At 50.7% G+C, this 19,384-nt stretch overlaps 1 protein-coding gene across 1 annotated transcript in view; it reads right to left on the bottom strand.

The window, feature by feature from the left end:
• The window catches only part of LOC120849559, a 49,965-nt gene extending 46,249 nt beyond the window's left edge, over positions 1-3,716 (bottom strand). The window contains exon 1 of the mRNA XM_040221788.2: positions 2,048-3,716. Within this exon, the coding sequence (XP_040077722.2) occupies positions 2,048-2,093 (46 nt within the window). The 5' untranslated portion in view covers positions 2,094-3,716. The remainder of the gene's footprint in view (positions 1-2,047) is intronic.
• Positions 3,717-19,384: the final 15,668 nt, after the last annotated feature.

Raw genomic sequence — 19,384 nt, 5'->3', positions numbered from 1 at the left:
ACTTCATCAGTGACGTCACCGATAACGTCATCAGTGACGATGTCGATGACATCAGTGACATCACACGTCCCATAATGCACCGCGCGGTTACACCGACGCCGACGCCGCTCAAGCCGGGTACGGGCGCCTAAGAGCTGCGCTCTAAACGGTCAAGAAGAAACTTAAAATTTTTGTTGCCAGACCGTGCTCAAAAGTAGCCAATTTGGTGCAAAGTAGCCACCAATGGCAACACTGACGACAGCAGCCAAGGGGGGAAGAAAGACAGGTGCACACCAGGTGACTGCTGAACCAAAAAGTGATTTTATTCCCTGCATGCTCGCGAGAAAACAAAAACACCGTCGTGTAGAACAGCGGTGCCATTTGTTTGATGGGCACACCACTACATCCCCCTTTTGAGCTCGAGGGGTCGTCTGCAGCCTAACCTCGAGCTCATAAATTCAATCTCTTTGGTGGCTTCACCTGCCGCTAGTAACAGGTGACCCAAACACCTTAAAGGGCAACTCCGCTCAATTCCGAAAAATTTAGGCTTCCATGTGATTCACATTCACAAAGCACTACTAAACAACTCTACGTCTTCGGATTCGCGAAATGTGGAATATTATTTGTGTAATCCTAATTTAAACGTCAGCAGATACCGAAACCGAAACTTCGGTTGCGTCAGGCAACATCGGTCTTGGGTCGTCAAAGGCATGCGCGTCACGTCGAACCACGTGGTCTTGTGACGTTCGGGAGGGAGCGAGAAACAGGACACGCGACGCGGGCAGGTTTTTTTTTTTTTTTTTTTTTTAATTGGACGCGGGAAGGTCGCTTCGCGTGGCGTGGACGGTGATGGCCTGGGTGAGAGGGGGAAGGGAAAAGACGAAAGAGAAGTGGAGCGGAGAAACAGACCGATAAGCGCGCAGGGCAGCGCAAAGTAGCGCATCCGTGTTACGGTGATCACGTGAACGCCCGGTCAGCCAACACCGGGAGGAGAAACTCATGACGCCATCGTTGCATTTCGCTCTGAGAAATAAAAACAAGCAAAACGTGAGAATGACGTACATGCCTCTGACGTAGTGGCTCAACGTTGGCCGCTCCAACTCCGTGGCATTGACTGCGCTGATGATTGCGCCTCGCGCCGCACGCTAGAGTTGGCAGATTTCGGCGACTTGGCTCGCTTGAAGGTTTGCCGGCCAGTTTATTAAATAAATAAACGGAATTAGATCGTAATAATTGACGTGGGGTCTTCCTATATGATACTGAAGAGGGCTACATAGTTTTCTAAATATCAAAAATGAAGCGGAGTTGCCCTTTAAGGAGCACTTGTCCCAGAGGTGCTAGGCACGTCCGACGAGTCACGAGTTGGAGCATTGGCTTGCCACTCAGCTATGGGGCTTCACTGACCGGGTATGGCTGGCAGTCATGGAACTGGATCGCTCAGCCGACTGAAAGTGAATGATACCAGATGCTTGCGGTTGTTGCACCATTCCCCTTGGCGTTTCGACGACGTAGGAATGGGGGAGGGGGTGGCTGTGCCTGGCTGAGTACTTTTGCCGCGCACAAAATGTCCTGGACCCAAACGTCCGTGCCTGCTTCTACAGACCGCGGTGACCGGGCCGCTTGACGAAGGTTGAAGTCCTTTCTTTGAAGACTTCGCATTTCCATGTCTCGGAGTCTGACGAACTCTGGCAATGGCCACTTGGGAGTAAGTGATCTGTTGACCCCTGGAAGCCAAGTCTGTAGGCACCTTCCCACCAGCAGTTCCGAGGGGTTGTAGCCAGTCATACCAGAAATGTCACGATAGACCGGCAATGCCAGTGCGGGTCGTCCGACTTGACAAAAAGCTCCTCGGGCGTCCGGACCATGTGCTCTGCTTCCGCGCTTGCTTAGGGGTACCTTGGGCTGCTTGTCTGATGTGTGAACCCATAGTGGCCGCAAAAGAAGCAAACTCGGCCGACGAAAGCGATGGACCATTGTTCAATACCAGAGAGTCCGGGATTCCAAAACGAGCAAAGGGGCTCTTCATGAAAGCAATGACAGAACTTGATGTCATAAACATAAGACTCACCACTTCCAGGAAGAGCTAGTAGTCCACTATAATGGCATAGTTCCATCCCATCAGTTCAAACGGGTCCACACCAACTCGCTGCCACGGACTGTCTGGAGTGCGAGTTCCCACAAGTGACTCGCTTCTCACAAATGCCATCCACCTGTTCCAACTGTGACAGTGTCTAGGTGGCGCTTGGGCGCAGTCATAATCAACATCATGATTATCGGCCGTCGCACAAACCCTCGACCGATAATGCTAGAATGTTAGAAGCGCGAGCCCAGCGCGTTTTGCGTGCCGGCCCCTCACGCCCTCTCTCCAGAAGCAGACACAAAGCAGGAACGATTTGGCCCGCGTTTGTAGAACACTGCTTCCGCATCACACTGGACTGCTGTTGTCTTCATATAACTCGGTTCCTGGACTCGGCAAACATCACACTGGCGACGAGGATGTTTACGCACTGAAGTTGCTGCCGCCGACACGTACGGCTGTTCCAGAATGCCATCGGTCCGCAAGCTCGAACCTTTCGACGCGGAATCTAGCTGGGAGGAGTACCGGGGACGAGTCGAGCAATACTTCATCGCCAACGATGTCAACGAGGACAAACGGCGAGCCGTGTTCCTCACCTGTTGTGGCCAGGCCACGTATTCAGTGCTGCACAGTTTACTGGCTCTAGTTAAGCCGTCAGAAGCCACCCTGGTGACCGTCTTTGAAGTGCTTGGCAGGCACTTCTCGCCGAGGCCGTCAGAAGTCGTGGCGAGTTTCAAGTTTCATTCACAGGTACGTCATGCCGGGGAGGCTGCAGCAGATTTTTTCGCCGGGCTAAACAAACTTGCGGACGACTACGACTTTGGCGTGTCCCATGACCGGAGGTTCCGAGACCGTATAGTCGGGGGATCAGCGATGAGGCGATACAGCGGCGGCTTTTGGAACTTCCGGACCTGACCCTCGACCTCGCGAAGAAGACTGCCATCGCGATGGAAGCAGCGACGAAGGATTCGCAGCTGCTATCGACACCGAAACTGCCGAGCGTTGCGGCTGAAAATGCAATGTCACATGATGCTTCTACCACCTCTACTGCTCCTGCTGCATCGAAATGGAAACAAAGGACTGGCGCTATTTCCTGCTTTTGCTGCGGGGGCGAGCACTTCGCCACTCAGTGTCGTCACGCAAGTAGCATCTGTCACAAATGTCGGGGAAACGGCCATCTTTCACGAGTTTGCAAGGAGAATGCGAGCTTCGGTGACCGAGCGCCGCCAACCAGGCCACAATGATCGGTCCACGCCGTGGGCGAAAGCGTGAGGGATGTCTCGCCGCCGGAGGTCTACGAAATGTGGCAACTGGGGGCCCCTGCAATCGATGGCCAGCCTTTTCGGGTGGAAGTTTCGGTGAACAGGACTCCGTTACTGATGGAACTCGACACGGACGCCAGCGTGTCCGTCGTGTCGGAAGAAACACTTCGCCAACGATTCCCGCCGTTGCGGCTCGACCGGTCAAGCGTCATGCTGAAGAGCTACTCGGGTGAACTATCTCCTGTGCGCTGAAGCCTCGCTGCAACCGTACAGCTTGGAGACCGCCGGTGCCAGGACATTCTGTACGTCGTGCCGGGTGCCTGTCCGTCCCTACTTGGACGGGGATGGATGAAGGGTCTCGGCATTGAGTTGCGCGGGGCAAAAGAAATAAACGTGGTGACGTCTGTTCAAGATGTCATCGCTAAGTATTCGAGTGTTTTCAATGATGGCCTCGGAACGTTCAAGGGCGTGACTGCAAGGATAACTATAAAAGAGGACGCCAGGCCAAGGTTTCTCAAGCCTCGGCCAGTCCCGTTCGTGATGCTCGACAAGGTTAACGAGGAGCTGCAGCGTATGGAACGGGAGGGAGTCCTGCGTATTGTGAGGACGTCTGAATGGGCCGCGCCTATTGTTCCGGTCCTGAAGCGGAGTGGACAGATTTGCATTTGTGGGGATTTCAAGGTGACGGTAAATACTGTGACTGTGCCTGAGAAGTACCCGATTCCTCGGGTAAAGGACCTGTTTGCCAAGCTGAGTGGGGGCAAGAAGTTTAGCAAGCTGGACTTGAAGGATGCCTACCTACAAGTTGCGCTGGATGAAGAATCTTCAAAATTGGTGACCATCAATACTCCTCGCGGTCTTTACCAATACACGCGCCTGCCATTCGGTGTGACCCCGGCACCATCGATTTTCCAGCGTTAAATGGACAACCTGTTGCAGGACCTCAAGCACGTCGTCGTGTATTTCGACATCCTTGTGACTGGCGAGAAGGACCAAGATCACCTGCAGAACGTTGAAAAGGTACTAAGTCGTCTGCAGGAAGCTGGGCTGAAGCTTAAGCTGGACAAGTGCGCTTTCTTGATTCCCAAAGTTGAATATTTGGGTCATATCGTCACCTCGGCGGGTTTCCAACCGAACCCGGAGAAAACTGAGGCTGTCCTGAAAGCACCGAGGCCAACGGATGTCAAGGTATTGCAAAGCTACCTGGGACTAGTTAATTTTTACCGGCGATTCCTGCCAAACTTGTCCAGTGTGCTGCACCCATTGAATCGCCTCCTGGCGACAAAGATGCCATGGTCTTGGGGTGCTGAGCAAGAAGAAGCTTTCCGTAAGAGCAAGGAGTTGCCGCTCTCTGCCCTGGTGCTGGTGCATTATGACACAAAGCAAACTGTTGTGCTGATCTGTGATGCACCACCATACGGAATTGGGGCTGTCCTAGCTCATCGTGAAGATTCAGGCGCTGAGCGGCCGATTCCGTTTGCTTCTCGAACTCTCTCACCAGCTGGGCACAACTACAGCCAGCTCGATAAGGAAGCCCTGGCCCTCATCTTTGGCATGACCAAATTTCGGCAATACCTCTGGGGACGTGACTTTGAAGCTGTCACAGATCACAAGCCTTTGCTGGGACTGCTTGCTGCGGACAAGCCTGTGGCCGAGACCTGTTCGCCGCGTGTCCTGCGTTGGGCGCTGATGCTGTCTGCATACCGCTACAAGCTGCTATATAGGCCTGGTACAAGAATAGCGAACGCAGACGCTCTCAGCCGTTTGCCACTGCCTGTCCCTGCGCACCCCATCTAGCGGCCAGACGAGGTGCTCATGCTTGAGAACGTCTATCCCAAGGTGTTACTTGCGTCTGTTGTGGCCGAGGCTACCTCAAAGGACCCGACCTTGGCGAAGCTTTGAGATGCGTTGTGGTCTGGGGCTGAGCTGCACGACCCAGAGTTGAAACCATACGCAGGCCGAGCAACTCACCTGAATGTACAAGAAAGTTGCATACTCTTGGGGTCGAGGGTAATCCTTCCCAGAGTTTTGCAACGAGATGTGCTGCGACTCCTGCATGAAGGCCACCCAGGTATCACTAAAATGAAGGCCGTGGCACGTAGCCATGTCTGGTGGACATCTTTGGATGACGATATTACTGCGACAGTACGAGGATGCCGTGTATGCCAAGAGAACCAACGTATTGCGCGGCCAGTACCAATGATGCCATGGCCGTTTCTAGAGAAGCCTTGGTCTCGGCTGCATATCGACTTCGCAGGACCACTTAACCAGTACTTGCTTATCGTGGTCGATGCCTACTCGAAATGGATCGAGGTCGTTCCACTGTCTATGCCGTCAGCAGAAGCCACAATTCCTTGCTTACGACTCACGTTCGCAAGTCACGGGCTGCCGAACCTTATCGTATCCGACAACGGGCCAGCATTTGTCAGCGGCACTTTTAGGAACTTCCTCCAAAAGAACGGCATAAGGCACGTTCTAATGCCGCCCTATCACCCAGCATTGAATGAATCTGTGGAGCGTGCAGTCCAGACCATTAAGTCCAAGTTGAAGAAAGCCGCTAGCGGTAACTTCACCTGTCAGCTGGCCCGCATCTTGTTGAATTACAGGACTACACCGCACGAAACCACAGGATCTACACTAGCAGAACTGCTTATGGGACGCAGGTTGAAGACAGCGCTGACGTTGCTGCATCCAGACATGAGGTCATCAGTGTCAAAAAGGCAGCTTAGGCAGAAGATGGCGCATGGCAGGAGCGCTCGGCTGGTACCGCCTGCCCAGATACGAGATGCAGTTTATGCGCGCAACTTTCGTCCGGGTCCGCCATGGGTCCCGGCAACGGCAATCGAGACGCCGAGCGACCAGATCATAGATGTGACATTACCAGATGGCCGGTGTTGGAGGCGTCACCAAGAACACCTGCGTCCGGATCTCGCTCAAGTCACTAAAACACCAGATCACCAGGAATGTCAATATCCTGATCTTGCTCTAACCGCAGCATCAACACAACCAGCACATCAAGCCACTTCCCCTGTCGAGGCTGCACTGATTCAAGGGTCTCCTGTGGTGGACTCACAGACTGCCTTGGCCGCTCCTGCCCAAGCTACATCTCAAGGCATGGCTGCCCCTAGCACCCCACTACCAAGGAGAAGCACAAGACTAAAAAAACCCGTAGTGCGTTTCTCACTATGAACATCGGCAGAACATCAGCTGGTGCGTGCAGAGGGGGAGGAGTGTGACAGTGTCTAGGTGGCGCTTGGGCGCAGCCATAATCAACATCATGATTATTGGCCCTCGCACAAACCCGACAGCCGATAATGCTAGAATGTTAGAAGCGCGAGCCCAGCGCGTTTTGCGTGCCGGCCCCTCACGCGCTCTCTGCAGCAGCAGACACGAACCAGGAACGATTTGGCCCGCGTTTGTAGAACACTGCTTCCGCATCACACTGGACCTGCTGTTGTCTTCATATAACTCGGTTCCTGGACTCGGAAAACATCACACTAACTCGCTCTTTATGGCGGGCAACCAGACTGAGTCGCGAGCCCTTGCTTTACATCGCCCAATGTCTTGGTGACCTTCGTGGGGGAGTTGGTGCAGCTCCCTTTGAAGAGACTTGGGAACCAGGATACGACAGTCCTTCAGCAGCAGCCCATGGAATGCTGTGATGCTGCTTCGTTCCCTCTAGTAGGCTTGAAGTACAGGAACATTGGACACCTTTTTTGGCCAGCCGCCCTCGGAGAACCTGGGCAAGCCAGCACAGACTCCGTCTTCGGCTTGGTGCCTGCGAAGACGATGAAGATGAGGTCGCGAGACCTTCAACGTCCTTGAGCAACAGCTAAACTGTGTCGATTTGGTTCTCGGTGGCCTTCATAGCAGCTCGGGAAAGTGTCCACTCTTGCCAGAAGCTTCCCGGGCACGTACAGAACCCTTTACTGGTAGGACATCAGACGTATCCTCAATCGTTGGACATGAGGAGGAATTGTGTCCAGTTCCACAGAACCCAGCGGCGCGACGAGGGGTTTGTGATCGGTCTCAACGTCGAACCCGATGCCTCAAACTGGTCGAAGAGCTCGATGGCCCACGTGACAGCCAGTGCTTTCTTTCCAGTCTGAGTGTACTGAATCTCTGTTGGTGTGAGAAACCATGAAGCATAAACGACTGCACAACGCTCTCCTGACAATTGGTCCTGCTGCAAGATGGCTCCCAGCAGACACCGTGGTGGGGCAGGAGGGGTCGTACTTGGCCATACAAACTTCGGACCTCAGCATGCCCTTCGGTCGTTCAAAGGCCATCTGCTGACTGGGCATCAGCACCAGGCACTGTTCTTTTGAAGGAGGGCTCGGATCAGTGCAGTCAAGTCAAACAGATGGGAAAGAAAACGGCCTACATGGTTAGCCATTCCCAGCAGCCTCCAAACGCTGCCACGTCCACTGGAGCCTCCAAGTTCACCAGAGCCTTGAGCTTGTCGGGATGGGTGCTGATGCCGTTGGCACCGACTGTGACTCCAAAGATCTTGACCTTCGGCGCTGACACACTTGGCTCGGTTCAGCTTGACGCCGGCTCTGCTGAGACTGATCTTCAGGTGGTGGTCATGCTCCTCTTGCGTGCATCCAAAGATGAGGATATCGTTGATAGTGTGGAGGACACCATCCAGGCTTTCAAGAATCCTTCTCGTCTGGTACTGCAAATACCCTGGAGTGGAGCAAATCCCAAAGGGCAAGCAACAGAAGCAGTACTGTTGAAAGGGTGTTATGAAAGTTGAGAGGAGCTGGCTATCTGCAGAGAGCTTGACCTGGTGAAAGGTGGCCGTGGTATCAAGCTTGGAAAAGTTGAGGGCACACCCCGGGCGTCTTAGGATGTGCTCCACCAATGGCAGCACGTGACGCTCTCGCCAAACTACCTAGTTCAGGTAGTTTGGCGCAAATGTGGTAGCCCCCTGCGGACTTCGAGATGACGATGCCTGAGCACCAGTCCGTTAAATCATTGACTTTCCGAATAACACCATCGGCTTCAAGCTTGTCCAGTTTCCTGCAGAAGATGTGATGAAGAGGTATTAGTACACGCCGAGGGACACCCAGGGAGAACGGCTGTGTACGTGGCTGGAGGCGAATCATGTACTCGTCCTTAACTTCTTCCAAGCAATCAAAGATGTCATCCTGAAGTGGTGTCCATTGGTCACGACTGCAGAGGGCATCGATGGACTTTACGACGCTAAGCTTCTGGATGGAAGGAAACCCAAAGAGTGCCCGGTCTTCAGAAAGTGAGATATACACCCGCTTCACAATGGACTTCCCTTTCCAGGTCAGCGTCGCTCGGAACGTGCCGAGGACACTCAAGGGACGGTTTCCAGGGCCTCCCAGATGACCTTCCGACTTCTCAAGATGCTAAAGTGCACCAGGAAACGTGATTGGCACGACCGTCACCTCAGCTCGAGTCAACTTTGAAGGTGACGACGTACTTGTTGACAGCTACCTTGACGAATTTGGCACAATCCGTTGTCGACACGGCATGTAGGTGAACAAAGTTCAGGTCTCTATTCCACTTCTCGCAGACGTCCTCAAAGTGTCCTAGGCGCCAGCAGAAGTGACACTTTACCTGCCGAGCGGGACACTCATTGTAGGAGTGTATCCGAACGCCGCAGAACCTGCAGCTCCTGCCAGCTTTCTTAGGCGACAAAGACATGTCTCGCTTGTGAGGCGTCTTGCCGGATGACTTCTGCCACCTTTTGAGAAAAGATGTGTCCAGCATGAGCTGCTCAGGAGGAACAGGTCCAGTCCCCTCACAGAAAACTGTCGCGCCTGCCATGATGACATTCTCGTGGATGCAACCTTGAAGACGTGCTTCGGCCATCATAATATTCGGTCACTGGCACAACTTGTCCAAGAGATTCTGGGGCGAGGAGTCCCACGACAAAAAATTCTCGAAGGCAGTCTTCTAACTCCGCGGAATGGTGGCACTTGCAAACGAGCTCCCGAAGCACTGTGTAAAAGTTGTACTCTCTCCCCAGGTTCCTAGACACGGTGGTGGAATCTAATGCTTTCGTACAACTCGTTGAGCGGGTGCACAGAGTGCACCATGAACTCTTGACCACAGCGAAGGTCGCCCACTCCCTGCGGGTAGGCCTGAGTATCAAGGACGCGACACACTTCTTCAGAACCCATTATGTAGAGCAGCATGCACACCTGAACTTCCCCGGGTGCTTGGTGCAGGCCGGCCACAAAGCTGCAATCCTCGAACTGAAGTATCCAGTGCGGCAAAATGTCCAGATTAGTGAAGTTGAACATCAGTGGCGGAGCAAGGCCCTCGCTTGGAAAGGTGACGGCGATGGTGGAGATGCCAGACTCTCGTGATCCCTCAGTCTTCCGCCATGGAAGAACGCAAAAGAAAGCAGAAGCGGTCACCCTGTTGGCAATTAACGTGATGCAAGGTTGCGTGATGACGTGAAGGTGGTTTTCGGCTGTCGAACCCTGTAAGGCCCAGCATCCCACTTCCCACTACTAACACCATGTCATGACCAGGCGGTCGTGATGCGTCAACATCCAGGGAGGATGGATGAAAGAGAGATGCACACCAGGTGATCGCTGAACCAAAAAGCGATTTTATTCCTCACATGCTCCCAGAAAGAAAACGAAAACACCCCGTGTGGAACGGTGCCGCCATCTGTAAGATGGGCACAACACTACATGCATTAACCCTGCAGCACTACTCATGCATGGTCAAGTTCCAAAAGGGTTTGACCAAGGTCACGGACGCACTCTCTCGGGTGCCCCAGGACGGTCACGAGCTGGTGCAACGGGGAAGGGCGCCGAGGAGCGCGGGGCAATGGAAAGTATTGCAAGTTGCGGGGGACAGGCCCAGCACGGTTGTTGAAGAGCGAGGAGAGAGCTGTACGGTGAAGCAGCCGGGACTTGTGGCAGAGGTAGCAGGCAACAAAGGCCCATGGCAGCAGGAGGAGGCTGCACAGGGCTCATGGCAGTGGTAGGGCACTGCACTAGAGTGAAGAATCATGACTTGGGGTGAAACAGTAAGATTTGCTCGAGGCCCAGAAAGTACACAAGTTTTGTGGGCTGGTGTTCAAAAATTTGCAGAGATTGCAGTTAACACCAGAAAGTGAGTGAGTGAGTTTTAATAGCACAAAAGCATCTAAGGCTATAGAGCGCCAAAGTCTGTGACTATTTTATGAATGGTTTCTAGAGAGGAAAGAGGGCTCTAGTGGCCAGTGATAGAATGAAAGGATGTGCATGAATTTGTATATAAATAATGTGGGTGAAAGATTTAAAATTGCAAAGCAAGTTTAAAGTTGACGTAAAAGTCCAGTGCTTTCTAGGAATTTAAAAACATTTGCATGAGGTATAAAAGGTTCATCTCCAAGTAAAAGAGGAAGGTGTAAAGGCATCTGTGCTGAATAAAACTCTGCGAAGTAGAATTGGCGGTATCTGTTATATGCGGGGCACTCAAGAAGGATATGCACTACAGTTAATGGTTCTGAACAGTGTTCGCATGTAGGTGGATCCTCTCGGCGAAGCAGATACCCATGTGTTAGATGTGTGTGGCCAATTCTTAACCGACAAAGAATTACCTCGAAAAAACGGTCCCTATGACGGGCACTCGCCCACTCCTGTAGCATCGGCTTCACAACATGGAGTTTGTTGTTGGTTTTGCGGGACCATTGCTCTTGCCATTTACACTTGATATTTTTCTTTATGGTCGTTTTGTAATCCTGGTAGGGTATGTCGAGAATATCAACCTTCCTTGAAGCACATGTGGAAGCGGCACGATCAGCAGCTTCATTGCCGGGAATACCCACGTGACTAGGCACCCAGCAAGACTACCTGCAATTTGTTGTCCCTAGCCGCAGCAACCACTTTATGTTGTAGCTGAGTTATTAAAGGGTTTTTTGCTATCTCAAGGGATCTGAGTGCTCTCTGAGCACTTAGTGAATCAGTGTAAACTACAGAGTATGGATGCCTATTTTTGATAATATAGTCTGTGGCCAATAGTAAACCGTATAATTCAGCAGTCAAGATAGTTGCACTGGAATTAATTCTCCGCACACATTTAAGTGATGGTCCAATCACGGAACAGCCGACACAAGAATCGGTTTTTGTTCCGTCGGTATAAAAGCTGGTGTAGTCTTTATATGTATTTTATAGCTCAAAGAATTCCTGTTTTAAGACTTCTGGTGGGGTATTTTTCTTAGTGTACTCAGTAAGTGACAAGTCTGTGATGAGCAGACCATGTTCCTATGGTGCCACTGTTCCCAAAAGCTGAGCAACAGGTGGGTTTGTCTCAAGGCCAGCCAAAACGGCCGCGGTCTTGTTCCGCAATGAAAAGGGAGGCTTAACAGCGGGCTTGCTTTGGAAGGTTTGTTCAAAACGTGTTCCCTTTACTAGTTCCCGACACAGATGCTGTACTACAGACCGTATCCTAAGGGAATACATTAGACCTAGGACATCTCGCCTTTTCTCTAGAGACATTTCATTAGCATCAGCATAGAGGCTCAGCACAGGAGATGTACGAAACGCACCGGTGGAGAGTCGTATCCCTGCGTGATGGATTGGATCCAACATTTTCAGTGTTGATGCACTCGTTGATCCATACACCAAACATCCATAATCTAGGCGTGACCGCACAATCGATTTATAGATTCTTAGGAGGCACAGTCGATCGGAGCCCCAAGTCCTGTGGGAGAGAACTCTCAGAATATTAAGGGATTTCTGGCATTTTTGTTTTAGCATTTTGATATGCTGGCTAAAAGAGAGCTTGGAGTCGAATATAAGCCCTAGAAACTTATACTCTGTTTTTACCTGAACTGGTGCATTGTATATGGTCAACGAAGGTGTCGGCATCACCACCACGTTTTCGTGAAAAACAAACACAAGCAGTCTTCTCCGTGGAGAATTTAAATCCGTTATTGTCAGCCCACCTTGTCACATTATCAGTGATGTGATTGGCCTAAGCCATTTTGGAGCACCTTTTGGAGCAGCCAAAACAGTGTTTTGGAGCAACAAATCTGGACTTTGGAGCAGCCAAAACAGTGTTTCAGAGTAGAAAAAGTGACTTTTGGAGCATATATTCTTAGAAAAATTAATATTTGTTTTAAGTGCTGGACAAACGAAGGCCACTTTGTGTTGTGTTGTGATGTGACGTGTTGGGGCGGAACTCGCTGCTTGTGTTTGTGGTGCTGAGACATCCCACAAGTATACAAAGCTGTAAGCGTTGCCGAAAAATTAAAAAAAAAAACACTTGGTATCGTTTTACTGGTTCCCGACGTGGCAGATTTTTATAAAAAGTAAGCAAACCTAAAACAATAAATTTCAAGCGTCCCGGATGGTGCTTCTCGTGCAATCATGTTCACATGCCCGTGAGGGCAACTTCGGCAGGCTTGCAGTTACACGTGATTCGCCGCGCGTGCGGAGACAACGGCTGTTCGACCGACCCAAAATAATATGCAAAATGTAACTGACCAGCATACGACAATAAAAAGACCAGCGGCGCGTGCTTGCCAGGCCGGCAGGCGAGGTACAGGCTAAACACACAGGAAAAAAGCACCTGAGAGTATCGATGCAAGACATTACGAATCAAGGTCAAAAAGTTCTTGGAGCGCTTTGTGCAACGACTGAGCTCGAGACAAACAAGCGCGCTGTGCAGGTTCAGCATGCATACATTGCCTTCTTTGCTTTAGCTCGCTTCTCGTCATCAACTTTCTTTCGCGGCAGATTTTTCACGTACCGGGGTCCCTCTCGAAAGAAAGCCCATCGAGAGAAACCTAGGTAATCAAAACTTCGCCAAGCATTGAGTTAAAGAGGGATTTTTATAGCTGCGTATGATTTAAACAAGAGCAGGAATGTTGATGCGGTTCAGTTTAGAAAGCGCCATATCTGCAGTGACGTGGGGACGGAAACACACGACGTCGGGCGACCACGGCGATTGTGGTCGCGCGAGCGCTTCAGCTCACAAAGTAACTCTCGCCACGCAAAAACGTTGTTTTGTTTCACAGCATGACGGCATGGCTGGAACCCGGCCACACTAACGTCGGAGCGTCCGCACACGCCCACGTCTATCGCTAAAAAAAAGAAGAAAAAAGAAAAAAAGCACGAGACGAGATTTCCGAGACGACGAGAGCGCGAAACGCAAGACGACGGGAAAATACATGCAAGACCGAATAGACGATTGATGCAGGGTACTTTGTGTCGGGCGGCGTCTTGTGCCACCTAGCTCATACATGCTCAATTATGGTAGTCAGTTTAGTTTCGTTTTTGAGAGGCGACCAAAATTGGTCCTTTGGCGCAGGCTTGGCGCAGATTAGCCATATTTCGGTGAAATGTAGCAGGATGTAGCAGGGTTAGCCCCTTGGCGCAGTTTTGCGCAATTGGCGCAGCAATCACATCACTGCAATATTAATAGTTAGTTGAACACGCCGTTCGCAGATTGCGAGGCTACATGAGGAAACAGCGATCTGGAGGTCCTCTACATACAGTGAGTAGTGGACTGAAGGTGGCATGACACGCGCGATAGAATTGATTTTTATAGCAAACACAGTAACACTTAGAACACCGCCCTGTGGAATGCCGTTTTCCTGTACGAACCATCGTGAGTGTAGACCCCAGCCTTACTCGGAAAGTGTGTCTACCTAAATAGCTCTCAATGGCATGGAACATGCGGCCCTGGATACCAATGTCAATCATGTCCCTCAAAATTCCATACCGCCAGGCAGTATCGTATGCTTTCTCAAGATCGAAAGACACAAAGGCAGTACTGTCTATTGACGAACGCCTCTCGAACAGTTGTCTCCAATCGAATCAATTGATCCTGCGTCGAGCGGGACGAGCGGAAACCACACTGGTATTTATCTAGGATGCTATGTTTTTCCAAGTGCTGCATCAGTCGCCTATTAACCATTTTTTCGAGGGTTTTACACAAGCAGCTCGTCAATGCTATTGGCCTATAACTAGTAGCAGCATCCGAGTTCTTTCCTGGTTTAAGCAGAGGGATAATTGTAGCCGTTCTCCAAGCTGATGGAAAACGTCCCTCCTCCCATATTCTGTTCAAAAGGTATAAGACCAGATCAAGTATAGACGGGTGGAGATGATTCAACATGAGGTAGTGGATACCGTCAGGACCAGTAGCCGAGCGCTTGACGCTATGAAGGACCATCTTTAGTTCAATAAGAGTGAAGGATCTATTATACGGTTCCCGTGCACCAACAGGTGCCTTTATGGTCCTGGCTTCTTTCTGCTGTTTTAGCCGAAGAAATGATGGTGAATAGTGCCTGGAACTTGAAACAGATTTTAAATGTTTCCCGAGAATATCGGCTTGTTCCTCTAAACTTTCTGGACAGGTTCCGTTGCAGGATAACAGGGGGATGGTGAAAGCACTATAGGATCCATTGATTTTGTTAATTCGGTCCCAGACCTCCTTCAGTGATGTGTGGCTATTTATTGATGTCACATACCCTTGAAAACTTGTTCTTTTCGATTGTTGGCGAATGTACCGTGCACGGGCCTTCATTTGCTTGAAGTGAAGACAATTGCTTGATGGCGGATGCCGTCGAAATATGCTCCATGCCTTTTTTTTTTTTTCGCGATTCTGAGCATTCTTCATTCCACCAAGGCTTGGGACGGTATGGGAGGCATCCCGAGGTCATGGGGATTGCCATTAAGGCCGCCTGAAGGATACAATTTGTTAAGTATTCATTCACTTCATCAATTGAAAGCTTGTCAAGAGATGTGCATGCGAGCAGTGAGAATTCACTGAATTCTGACCAATTTGCCTTCTCAAATTTCCAGCGGGGAGTCCGGCTGGGGAGGGTTGCACCTGGGTTATTTAGTCTTAAAATAATCGGCATGTGGTCACTGCCTAAAGGATTATCTGTAACCTGCCATGTAAACAGTGAAAATAAAATAGGTTCACTTATAGAGAGGTCAATTGATGTAAATGAGTTTGTGGGTGCACTAAAACATGTAGGCTTCTTCTCGTTAAAAAGACACAAATTTGTAGACAAAATAAACCGTTCAACAATTGCTCCACGAGCATCGCGTCTAGTACTGCCCCACAACGGATTGTGTGCATTAAAATCGCCAAGAATAATGAATGGATGGGGGAGTTCAGCAATGAGTGACTCAAGGTCTTCACACCTTCAATGAAAGTTTGGAGGAATATAAAGTGAAGGGTTATCAGGCGGTCTGACAGAATGCGAACAGCCGCTGCCTCCAAGGTGGTCTGCACCGGAACCTCCACACATGCCGCTGATTTTTGCACTACTATGGCCACGCCACCAGAAGAGTAGGACGAGTGATCTCTCTCCTTGCGGAAAAAATGAAAGTGCCTAAAGACACTTGACTGACTCCCCTTCAGGTGAGTTTCCTGGAGACACACTGCCAGTGGACGATATTCCTCCAACAGGGAGCAAACATCGTCATAATTATACAAGAGACCTCGGCAGTTCCACTGAATAAGACTCATTGTCGGTAACGAGTTTGAAATTCAGGACCTCGAGTTGGTAGCCCTAGCGCATAAGCAGCTAAGGTTGCATAAGCATAAGGCTAAGGCACCACTCACAAACTAGGGTTCTAAGAAAACATCTAAAAACAAATTTAATAAAAAACAAAAGAGGACATGAATGGGTGTGGATGTCAACAGGAGGGCAGTTCCGACCAAACCTTCGGGGAAAAACAAATAGAGGTAGTGCCCCAGGCGAGGGAGTCGCCAGTAGTCCTCTGGCTGATCCTTCTGGAGCTGCCCTTTCTGACCTCCAAGGGCACCGAGACTTTGGGCCAATGCCACTGGCGAGGGAGTCGCCGTTATTCCTCTGTCCCAACTGATCCCTAAGAGTGAGTGAGGTAATGCAGGTTAGTGACAAAGGACAGTGATGCTGTGAGGTGTATGAAGTATTAATGAACATTTTTGGGAGAGTTGAAACAGCATCCACGACTAAGCACTTGCTATGTGCCAGCTTCTGGACCTGTCGCTTTAGTCTTTTTCTTTGGATCCTCAACTTTTTATGAGATTTTACCGCACTTCGGGGCAGGTGGAGGCCCCGGCGGACTGCTGGAGACATCCATGCCCTCAAACTCGCGATGCGAGGAACATGAGGGGCGTCCTTCAAGGCACTGTGACTCTGTCGTCACAGTTTTCTCACGTGGGCGTGCGGGCAGACGGCGCGGGACCGTCGCCTTTGAGGAAACGGTCCAAGTTGAATCCCTCTGTTCTTGAGGAACTCCAGGTGAGATTTTGGGGGCTTGGGGTTTGCGCGGGGCAGAAAGGTCTAAAAGGCAGACCTGTGTTTCCACGGAAGCCGTTGTTGGTGCAGCCCCCTTGCTGACCGCAGCGGCGTAAGTGCCTCTCTGTAAGAATGAGAGGCGTTTTCGGGCTTCAAAGTAAGTCAGATTTTCGTTGGTTTTCAGTGTTAGTATCACTTTTTCTTCTTTAAACTTTGGGCATGAGCGGGAGTATGCAGGGTGAGTACCTGAACAGTTCACGCACTTGGAGAAATCACTTGCACAGTTGTCAGTAGGGTGATCATTGCTTGAACATTTTCCGCAGGTTGTCCGCCCCCTGCACGTGGCTGCCCCATGTCCGAAACGCTGGCAGCTAAAGCAACGTCTCGGATTGGGGATAAACGGTCGAACCTTGCAGTTGAGATAGCCTGCCTTGACCACCTGGGGGAGGGTCGTGGAGTTGAAAGCAAAAGGTGCTTCGAAGGCTTCTCTTGGTCATCTCGCCGAAAGGTAATACGCCTCACTGCAATCACACCCTGATTGCCGAGTCCCTCAAGGATCTCATCCTCAGTACTTTCCAACAGATCATCTTCGGAGATCACACCCCGAATGGTGTTGAGAGATCGGTGTGGCATTACTGTGACTTTGTGATTAGCAATACTAGTAAGTCCAAGGAGCGCTTTACTTTGTTGTTCTGTTTCAACCTCGACAAGGAGGTCTCAGAGTGGAGCTTCTTTGCTTTGTAAGATTTTCCAACAGATGATTCCAGGGTTTTTGCCCCAAGGAAAGGGGAGAGCCTTCCAAGTGGTAGGTCGTATTCACAGTGCATTACTAGGAACTTTGGGAAGGCCTGAGTATTATCAGTAGTTTTTAGTGGAACGGTGGCTTCGGTGCGAACTCTTTTCAGAGATCGATCAGAAGGAAGTTTAGCTTTGGAACCCATAAAAAAATGGGAGGCCTTCGACATCTGCGGTGTGCCACCCACCATGGAGCCCAACATGGGACAGGGTAACGGCACATAACAAAAATGGCTTTGCTGTGCACGTTACTCAAGTAGCACCTACCCAAATGTTATACCCAAGAATGGGTCTAGACTAGCGTCCTTCTCCACTCAAGGTTGGCCCTTGCCGCCAAGAAGGTGAAATTGGAATGGAGAGAAGAGAGAAGTATAAGTAAAGGTGGGAGTGAAAGATCGGAGGGGATAGTAGAAGAAAAGGCGACTAGGCTGAATCATCCTGGCCGGGCCTTACCAGGACTCCCGTCTACGAGAAGCAGGGGCCGAAGTGGTGTATTGCCTCACCCAGGGGGCCCCGAAGGATCCAAACCTACCCCGCGCTCGGCTCAACCACCAGGATGCCCTTTTCCCCGCACACGGGAAAGCCACGCACAGCCATACGTGGGCGGGCGAACCCGCATGGCTCGGGGTCCGTGGAGACGCCTCTCCAAACACCTGCTTTCACAGGTGCCCCCTGCGGGGACACCAGAAAGGCTGATGACTGGAGTTCTTAGATTTATGTCTGCTGGGAGAAGACGGCTTGTTGCTTTGCTACATCCCAATGATTGACGAAGAGAAGGGGAACGACTCTCCCTTAAGGACTATTTCCTAAGAAGCTACGTAGAGTTTATTGGGTACCTTCGCGACTCGGCTCCAGATGGTCATGGCAGCAGCAGCAAGACTTCAAAAGCCATGTTGCCGCACGACCTGGCCAGTAATTAGGCAGGACGTATTTTGGTATGCTCGTAGCTGCCCAGTGGACAACCTCTGGGTCTGATGCAGTCGGTGGGGTTAGCACCCGGGGCATAGACGTTTGTGAAAACGTAGGCCCATTGCCAATGGGTCCCCATAGAAACTAGTATCTGCTGTTAATCACTGAACATTTCTTTAATAGGTGAAGATGTACCTTTTGAAGAAACTGGTTTCGGAGCGCGTCTGGAAGTTACATAAATTCCTGCACCTCGGCATGCCACGTCTCGTTAGCAATGCTACTTACTTCACCAGCAAGGTTTGTAGACTTCTGCTTGGTGCTTACTATAATGCACAGGTGGACACCATATTCTCAGCTTAAAATCACCGAGTGAATCGAAACCTGAAAAGAATGTTGACTGCACTAACAAAGAGACAGAGTGGCTGGGACAATCACATCGCCGAGATGAGCTTTGTCATTCGGATGACTGAACGGAGCAACTGGATTTATGCCAGAGTTTTCGAATGAGGGTAAAGAGCTACCGTCTCCACTGAGGAATGGGCTACGAAGCCTAAGCAGATAATATGGACTTTTCCCAAATGTGTGGCGGAGCTCTAGAATTGCCTTTTGGGTGCCATTGCACAATACTAGTAAAGAACTTCGATGCCGCAAGGATGGAGCAGGCAGCCGTCACCCGGAATGCGTTGGAAACTTAGTCCTACGAAGAACTCACTTGCTGAGTAACACAGCTAGTGGGTTTGCATAATCGCTGGCCCTGAAGTGGGGAGGGCCTTACCAGGAAGTCGCTAGTAACGCACCTTAGACTTGCTTGGCCGGACACAACAGCGATTTTGGCGCTTTTCACACTGCCGACATGAAGAGCTACTACCTTTGCGACCAATACAACAGTGAACCAGGGATTGCAGGAAAACAGGGTACATCCCAGTTCAGGTGACCCATACGTGCAATCTGGAGCACCGACTTGGCATGGCGGCCGGATGGTCAACGACACCAGTGAGCAAACTTCGGAGGATAACTGCAACCTTCGTTACAACCCTTGGTCTAGAGTGTAATGTCTCTCAGTGTTTAAATTCTTTTTATCCAAAACGCCTGCTTCAGAATATTGGCTAGGAGTGATGCTGGTCGTGGACGGCTCCACTTAGC

The sequence above is a fragment of the Ixodes scapularis genome, unplaced genomic scaffold (assembly GCF_016920785.2).
Source record: "Ixodes scapularis isolate PalLabHiFi unplaced genomic scaffold, ASM1692078v2 PGA_scaffold2__306_contigs__length_199485367, whole genome shotgun sequence".
NCBI classification, from domain to species: Eukaryota; Metazoa; Arthropoda; class Arachnida; order Ixodida; family Ixodidae; genus Ixodes; species Ixodes scapularis.
This window is presented reverse-complemented; position numbering and strand designations above follow the sequence as displayed.